The following is a 9,157-nucleotide window of genomic DNA, read 5'->3' on the forward strand; positions in this document are numbered from 1 at the left end:
TGACGATGACACCGATGACAATATGCAAGGATGACGATAACCAACGATGAAGATACCCAACATTGACAATGACAATACCCAACGATGACGATACCCAACAATGACAATGACAATGACAATACCCAACGATGACGATGACACCGATGACAATGACAATACCCAACGATGACGATACCCAACATTGACGATGACAATGACAATACCCAACGATGACAATGACACCGATGACAATACGCAAGGATGACAATAACCAACGATGATGATACCCAACATTGACAATGACAATGACAATACCCAACGATGACGATACCCAAAATTGACGATGACAATGACAATACCCAACGATGATGATGACACCGATGACGATACCCAACAATGACCCCTCCACCGCCGAAGCTGCCGCTGCCCCCGGCGCCGAGCCAGGCCCCTCCCCCACCCCATGCATGTTTATTTAACTCATTCCCTCGTTTTTCTCCCCAAAAAAAACCACTCCCGATCCGAAGGCTCCGCTTGATCCAAGCCGTTAATTAATTTTTCGTTCATTCATTAATTAACTAATAGCAAACGCAAGGCAGCTCTCGGTGTCCGTCGGGATTATCCCAGGAATTTTCCCGGCATTGTCGCTTGGACTTCCCATAAAACAAACAAAAAAACAAAAAACACCGCCAGATTTTTTGGGGGCGGATTCCCGAGAAATCGGGGAGGTGGGGGGAAAAAAAAAAAATCGCCGGAATTTCCTTTTCCCGTCGGTTTTCAGTTTGGGGTGGAAAAAAGTTGGATTTGGGGTGGGTTTTTTTTTTTTTTTTTTTTTTGTGTCCGAGATTTTTCGGTTCTGTCGTCGTTTTTCGCTTCTGTTCGGTGAGGGGGGAAAAAAAAAAAAAAAGGGGAAAAGAAAAAAAGTCCCAAAAAAATCCCCAAAATCCCAGCTTGGATCCGTGTTAAAATTCCCCCCAAAAAAATTGCTGTAAAGCCCCAGCTCTTTTCCTGCAAAAATAAATCCCTCTCCAATGGAATTTCTTGGAATTCCAGGTTTTTAATTTGTTTGGAAAAAAAAAATAGGGAAAAATGGGAAAAATTCTGGGGGTTTGGGTGGGTTTTTTGGGGATTTTTTTTTTTTTTTTTTTGGTGGAATTTGGAGCTTAAAGTGGAGGGCGGGAAAAAGCTGAAATTGGGATTTATTTAAGAGGAAAATGGGGGTTATTAATAGGGAATAATTGGATTAATTAATGGGGAATAATTGGATTAATTAATAGGGAATAATTGGATTTATTAATGGGGAATAATTGGATTAATTAATAGGGAATAATTGGATTTATTAATGGGGAATAATTGGATTTATTAATGGGGAATAATTGGATTTATTAATAGGGAATAATTGGATTAATTAATGGGGAGTAATTGGATTTATTAATGGGGAATAATTGGATTAATTAATGGGGAATAATTGGATTTATTAATAGGGAATAATTGGATTTAATTAATGGGGAATTGCAGATTTTTATGAATAGGAATGTGGGGTTTAATAACGGAGAAAATGAGTTTTAATTAATGGGAATTATGGGATTTTTTTTTTAATAGGATGCAATTGATTTATTAATGGGGAATAATTGGATTCATTAATGGGGAATAATTGGATTAATTATTGGGGAATAATTGGATTTATTAATGGGGAATAATTGGATTAATTAATAGGGAATAATTGGATTTATTAATGGGGAATAATTGGATTAATTAATAGGGAATAATTGGATTTATTAATAGGGAATAATTGGATTAATAGGGAATAATTGGATTAATTAATGGGGAATAATTGGATTTATTAATGGGGAATAATTGCATTTATTAATGGGGAATAATTGGATTTATTAATGGGGAATAATTGGATTTATTAATGGGGAATAATTGGATTTATTAATAGGGAATAATTGGATTTAATTAATGGGGAATTGCAGATTTTTATGAATAGGAATGTGGGGTTTAATAACGGAGAAAATGAGTTTTAATTAATGGGAATTATGGGATTTTTTTTTTTAATAGGATGCAATTGATTTATTAATGGGGAATAATTTGATTCATTAATGGGGAATAATTGGATTTATTAATGGGGAATAATTGGATTAATTAATAGGGAATAATTGGATTTATTAATGGGGAATAATTGGATTTATTTAATGGGGAATAATTGGATTTATTTAATGGGGAATAATTGGATTAATTAATAGGGAATAATTGGATTAATTAATGGGGAACAATTGCATTTATTAATGGGGAATAATTGGATTAATTAATGGGGAATAATTGGATTTATTTAATGGGGAATAATTGGATTTATTAATGGGGAATAATTGGATTAATTAATAGGTAATAATTGGATTTATTTAATGGGGAATTGCATTTTTTATTCATAGGAATCTCGGGTTTGATTAATGGGAATATGGGATTTAATTAAATCCCATCTTTCCCAATCAATTAAATCCCGTATTCCCTATTAAATAAATCCCTTATTCCCTATTAATAAACCCAATATTTCCCATTAATTAAACCCCACATTCCCATTAAATAAACCCCCAATTCTCCATTAAATAATTCCGATTATTCCCTATTAATAAATCCAATCACATCCTATTAATAAAACCCCATAACCCCATTAATTAAATCCTGCAATCCCTTTTAATAAATCCCATATTTCCCATTATCAAATCCGAGATCAAATTAATTAATTCCCCAATAATTGAGGTTAATTAATTCCTCCCGGATCAAAGAGGTTTCGGGGGAAGAGCCGAATTTTTTTTGGGGGGGGATTTTGGGACAGTTTTATGAATTTTGGGGGATTTGGGTGAGTTTTGAGGGGGGGTTTTGGGAAATTTTGGGAGGATTTCCAGAATTTTGGGGGTTTGGGGGAATTTTTGGGGGTTTTTTGGGGAATTTTTTGGGGATTTTTGGGGAAGTTTGGGGGGATTTTTGGGGATTTTTGGGGCAGTTTTGGGGAATTTTTGGGGGGATTTTTGGGGCAATTTGGGGAAGTTTTGGGGATTTATGGGGAAATTTTTGGGGGAATTTTGGGGAATTCTTGGGGCAGTTTGGGGGAATTTGGGGGGATTTTTTTGGATTTTTGGGGCAATTTGGGGGAATTTTTGGGGATTTTTGGGGGAATTTTTTGGGGATTTTTGGGGGAATTTTTTGGGGATTTTTGGGGGAATTTTTTGGGATTTTTGGGGGAATTTGGAGGGATTTTTTGGGATTTTTGGGGCAATTTGGGGGAATTTTGGGGGGAATTTTTGGGGACTTTTGGGGCAATTTGGGGGAATTTTGGGGGATTTTTGGGGCAGTTTCGTGGAATTTTTGGGGGATTTTTGGGGGAATTTTTGGGGACTTTTGGGGCAGCTTGGGGGAATTTTTGGGGGATTTTTGGGGCAATTTGGGGGAATTTTGGGGCAGTTTGGGGGAATTTTTGGCGCAATTTTTGAGGAATTTGGGGGGAGATTCGAGGGGATTTTGGGGAGAATTTTGGGGGAGGGATTTTAAATCAAAAAAAAAAACCTCCCAAAAAAACAACAACAACAAAAAAAAAAAAACACCCCTCCCCCCCCCCAAAAAAAACCCAAACCCCTCCCCCATGGACCCCTCCCTAAATTTTTGAGGATTTTTTTTTTTTTTAGGATTTTTTTGGGGGATTTTATTTTTGGGGCGGCGGCTCCGAATCTGCGGCTGCGCGGAGGCTCCGGGGTGGGGGAGGGGGGGAGGGATTTTTTTTTTTTTTTTTTAATTTTTTTTTTTTAATTTTGGGGTTGAGGGGGGAGGGAAATTTGGGGATTTTTTTTTTTTTAGGATTTTTTTTTTTTTTGGGGTGGGGGGTTCAGGATGTTCTTCCTCCCCTCCCCCATCCTCCTCTTCCTCTTCCTCCGTGCCCGGCAGGTAAGGGGGGGGGTGGGGGAGGGGAGGAATTTTGGGAATTTTTTTTTTCGGGGGGGGGCGGGGGAGGGGATTTTTGGGGGAATTTTTGGGGGTTTTAAAGGGGGGGGAGGGGGGCGGGAATTTTGGGGAATTTTGGGGAATTTTGGGGATGGCTCTGGGTGTGGCCGTGGGGGAGGGGAGGGGGAGGACACGGGGACAGCGCGGTGGGGGGAGGGGGATACTGGGGGGACTGGGAGATACTGGGAGGCACTGGGGGACACCCCCAGTTTGAACTGGGAGCCACTGGGGGGGGCACTGGGGACACCCCCAGTTTGAACTGGGAGATACTGGGGGGCACTGGGGACACCCCTAGTTTGAACTGGGAGATACTGGGGGGCACTGGGGACACCCCCAGTTTGAACTGGGAGACACTGGGGGGCACTGGGGACACCCTCAGACACTCCCAGTTTGAACTGGGAGCCACTGGGGGGCACTGGGGGACACCCCCAGTTTGAACTGGGAGACACTGGGGGGCACTGGGGACACTCCCAGTTTGAACTGGGAGCCACTGGGGGGCACTGGGGACACCCCCAGTTTGAACTGGGAGACACTGGGGGCCACTGGGGACACCCTCAGACACCCCCAGTTTGAACTGGGAGACACTGGGGGGCACTGGGGACACCCCCAGTTTGAACTGGGAGACACTGGGGGGCACTGGGGACACTCCCAGTTTGAACTGGGGGATACTGGGGACCCTCCCAGTTCTAACTGGGGGACACTTGGGACACCCTCAGACCCTCCCAGTTTGAACTGGGAGATACTGGGGGACACTGGGAACACTGAGACCATTCCCAGTTTAAACTGGGGGACACTGGGGACCCTCCCAGTTTGAACTGGGAGACACTGGGGGGCACTGGGGACACCCTCAGACCCTCCCAGTTTGAACTGGGAGATACTGGGGGACACTGGGAACAATGAGACCATTCCCAGTTTAAACTGGGGGACACTGGGGACCCTCCCAGTTTGAACTGGGAGCCACTGGGGGGCACTGGGGACACCCTCAGACCCTCCCAGTTTGAACTGGGAGATACTGGGGGACACTGGGAACAATGAGACCATTCCCAGTTTGAACTGGGGGATACTGGGATAAAGGGGAACCCCAAAATTCCACCCCAAAGCCCCGAACCCGGCAGATTTTGGGGTCCCGGGAGTTTTTGGGGGGGGGGTCCCACCCAAACCCCTCTTAAACCCAGCCCTAAACCCGGCCCTAAACCCGGCCCTAAACCCGGCCCTAAACCCGGCCCTAAACTCGACTCAAACCCGCCCTAAACCCGGCCCTAAACCCGGCCCTAAACTCGACTCAAACCCGGCTCTAAACCCGCTCTAAACCCGCCCTAAACTCGGCCCTAAACCCGGCTCTAAACCCGCCCTAAACCCGCCCTAAATCTCCCCTAAAGCCGGCTCTAAACCCGGCCCTAAACCCGGCTCTAAACCCGGCTCAAACCCATCCTAAATCTCCCCTAAACCCGCCCTAAACCCGGCTCTAAACCCGCCCTAAATCTCCCCTAAAGCCGGCTCTAAACCCGGCCCTAAACCCGGCTCTAAACCCGGCTCAAACCCATCCTAAATCTCCCCTAAACCCGCCCTAAAGCCGGCTCTAAACCCGCCCTAAATCTCCCCTAAAACCGCCCTAAACTCGGCTCAAACCCATCCTAAACCCGGCTCTAAACCCGCCCTAAACTCGGCTCAAACCCATCCTAAACCCGGCTCTAAACCCGCCCTAAACTCGGCTCAAACCCATCCTAAACCCGGCTCTAAACCCGCCCTAAACTCGGCTCAAACCCATCCTAAACCCGGCTCTAAACCCGCCCTAAACCCAGCTCTAAACCCACCTTTAACGCATCCTAAACCCATCCTAAACCCGGCCTAAACTCAGCCCCTAAACCTGCCCCAAACCCCCACTAAAGTCCCCCCTAAACCCGGTTCTAAACCCCTTCTAAACCCGCCCTAATCCCGTCCCAGCCCCGGTGCCGGTTCCGCCTCAAACCCGCCCTAAATCCGCCCTAAACCCGGCTCAAACCCGCCCTAAACGCGCCCTAAACCCATCCCAAACCCGCCCCGATCCAACCCTAAACCCGCCCTAATCCAACCCTAAACCCACCCCAAACCCATCCCAAACCCGCCCCGATCCCGGTGCCGGTCCCGCCCTAAACCCACCCTAAACCCGCCCCAAATCGGCCCTAAACCCACCCTAAACCCACCCTAAACCCGCCCCGATCCCGCCCTAAACCCGCCCTAAACCCGCCCCGATCCCGTTGCTGGTCCCGCCCCAAACCCGCCCCAAACCCACCCTAAACCCGCCCCAAACCCGCCCCAAACCCGCCCCAAACCCGCCCCAAACCCGCCCTAAACCCACCCTAAACCCGCCCTAAACCCGCCCTAAACCCGCCCTAAACCCGCCCCAAACCCGCCCCAAACCCGCCCCAAACCCGCCCTAAACCCGCCCTAAACCCGTCCTGATCCCGGTGCTGGTCCCTCCCCAAACCCGCCCCAAACCCGCCCCGATCCCGGTGCTGGTCCCGCCCCAAACCCGGCCCTAAATCCGCCCCAAACCCGCCCTAAACCCACCCTAAACCCGCCCCGATCCCGGTGCCGGTCCCGCCCTAAACCCGGCCCTAAACCCGCCCCAAACCCGCCCCAAACCCGCCCTAAACCCGCCCCGATCCCGGTGCTGGTCCCGCCCTAAACCCGCCCTAAACCCGTCCCGATCCCTCCCCGGTGCCGGTGCCGGTCCCGCCCCGGTTCGGAGCCGTTCGGGGCCGTTCGGAGCCGTTCGGGGCCGTTCGGGGCCGCATCAGCCCCGGGCCCCGCTCCCAGCGGGGGCGGCTCCGAGCGGGCCCGGAGCGGCTCCGGATCCGGTACCGGGGACACCCCCGGGACTGGGGGGGGTTCGGGGGGTCCCGGGACCGATTTAAAACCTCGGGGCCGGGGGGGTTCCGATAGCGCCGGTACCGGGTGTTGGTGGCACCGGTACCACCCTCGGTTCCCGGTTCCATCCCCGGTTTTCGCTTCCACCTCCAATTCTCGGGTCCACCGGTGCCATTCCCGGTGCCATTCCCGGTGCCATTCCCGGTGCCATTCCCGTTTTTCGGTGCCGCATTTTTTAAACCGGGGCGGGATCCAATCGATCCATCCCCGGTTCCCGGTGCCATTCCCGGTACCACCTCCAATTCCCGGTGCCATTCCTGATTCCCGGTTCCCGTTCCCGGTGCCATTCCAGGTTCCCGTTCCCACTCCTGATTCCCGGTCCCCATTCCCGGTTCCCATTCCCGGTCCCCATTCCCGGTCCCCATTCCCGGTCTCCATTCCCGGTCCCGGTTCCCGGTCCCCGTTCCCGGTCCCCGTTCCCGGTCCCCATTCCCGGTTCCCGGTCCCCGTTCCCGGTCCCGGTTCCCGGTCCCCGTTCCCGGTCCCCATTCCCGGTTCCCGGTCCCCGTTCCCGGTTTCCATTCCCGGTCCCTGTTCCCGGTCCCCATTCCCGGTCCCGGTTCCCGGTTCCCCGTCCCCATTCACCTTTCCCATTCCCGGTCCCCATTCCCGGTTCCCGGTCCCCATTCCCGGTCCCTGTTCCCGGTTTCCATTCCCGGTCCCCATTCCCGTTCCCGGTTCCCTGTCCCCATTCCCGGTTTCCATTCCCGTTCCCCGTTCCCCTCCCCCCTCCCCGCCCCCTCCGCCGCATTTTTAAACGCGGAGCTCCCCCCAAACCCCCCCTCTCCCTCCCCCCGTCCTCCCTCCCCTCCCTACCCTCCCCCCTCCCGTTCTCCCCGGTATTACCGGGGGAAGGGGGGGGTGGGGGTTGCAGCGTGATGGGCTCGGGGCGGTTCCGGTAGCGGTTCCGGTAGCGGTTCCGGTGACGGTCCCGGTGACGGTCCCGGTAGCGGTTCCTGTAGCGGTTCCTGTAGCGGTTCCGGTGACGGTTCCGGTGACGGTCCCGGTAGCGGTTCCTGTAGCGGTTCCTGTAGCGGTTCCGGTGACGGTTCCGGTGACGGTCCCGGTGGCGGTCCCGGTGGCGGTCCCGGTAACGGTTCCGGTGACGGTCCCGGTAACGGTTCCGGTGACGGTCCCGGTGGCGGTTGCGGTGACGGTCCCGGTAACGGTTCCGGTGACGGTCCCGGTGACGGTCCCGGTAACGGTTCCGGTGACGGTCCCGGTGACGGTTCCGGTAGCGGTTCCTGTAGCGGTCCCGGTGGCGGTCCCGGTGACGGTTCCGGTGACGGTCCCGGTGACGGTCCCGGTGACGGTCCCGGTAGCGGTTCCGGTAGCGGTTCCTGTAGCGGTCCCGGTGGCGGTCCCGGTGACGGTTCCGGTGACGGTCCCGGTGACGGTCCCGGTGACGGTTCCGGTGACGGTTCCGGTAACGGTTCCGGTGACGGTCCCGGTGACGGTCCCGGTGACGGTCCCGGTAGCGGTTCCTGTAGCGGTTCCGGTGACGGTCCCGGTGACGGTTCCGGTGGCGGTCCCGGTAGCGGTTCCTGTAGCGGTTCCGGTGACGGTCCCGGTAGCGGTTCCGGTAGCGGTTCCTGTAGCGGTCCCGGTGACGGTCCCGGTGACGGTCCCGGTAGCGGTCCCGGTAGCGGTCCCGGCTCGGGGGCGATGTCGGTGCCGCTGCTGAAGCTCGGGGCGCTGCTCAGCACCGTGGCCATGGTCACCAACTGGATGTCCCAGACCCTCCCGTCCCTCGTGGGGCTCAACGGCACCGCCGAGTCCCGGGCCGGAACCTCGCAAAAAATCGTGAGTCACCCCCTCCACTCCCCTCCCCCACCCGACCCGACCCGACCCGACCCGACCCGACCCCTCCCCCATCCACCCGGTACCGCCTGATCCCCTCCGTTTTATGGGGGGGGGGGAGGGGAGGGAGAGGGGGGGGGGGGAATAAAAAAAAAGCAACAAAACAAAAACAAATTTGTTCATTTTTTTAAATATTTTTGTTCGTTTTTTTTTCCCCCGATTTTATTTTTTTTTTTTTTTTTTTGGGGGGGAGGGAAGGGGGGGGGGGAGGTGCGGGAGATGCGGCAGAGGTGGGGGAGGGGTGGGCCGCCCCCTCCCCCCTCCCGTGGGCCGCCCCCTCCCCCCTCCCCTCCCCCTCCCCTCCCCTTTCCCCTCCCCCTCCAACCCCCCCACCCCCCCCCCCGGTGATTTTCGGTGCGCCGGGACCACCCCTCCCCTCCCCCCCAAAATCGTCCCCAAAATTTTTGGGACCCCC

At 52.9% G+C, this 9,157-nt stretch overlaps 1 protein-coding gene across 1 annotated transcript in view; it reads left to right on the forward strand.

Annotated features, from left to right (window-relative positions):
- Positions 1–8,479: 8,479 nt before the first annotated feature.
- The window catches only part of LOC134055408 (noelin-2-like), a 6,565-nt gene continuing 5,887 nt past the window's right edge, over positions 8,480–9,157 (forward strand). The window contains exon 1 of the mRNA XM_062511744.1: positions 8,480–8,764. Within this exon, the coding sequence (XP_062367728.1) occupies positions 8,548–8,764 (217 nt within the window). The 5' untranslated portion in view covers positions 8,480–8,547. The remainder of the gene's footprint in view (positions 8,765–9,157) is intronic.

Source organism: Cinclus cinclus, chromosome 32 (genome assembly GCF_963662255.1).
Source record: "Cinclus cinclus chromosome 32, bCinCin1.1, whole genome shotgun sequence".
NCBI classification, from domain to species: Eukaryota; Metazoa; Chordata; class Aves; order Passeriformes; family Cinclidae; genus Cinclus; species Cinclus cinclus.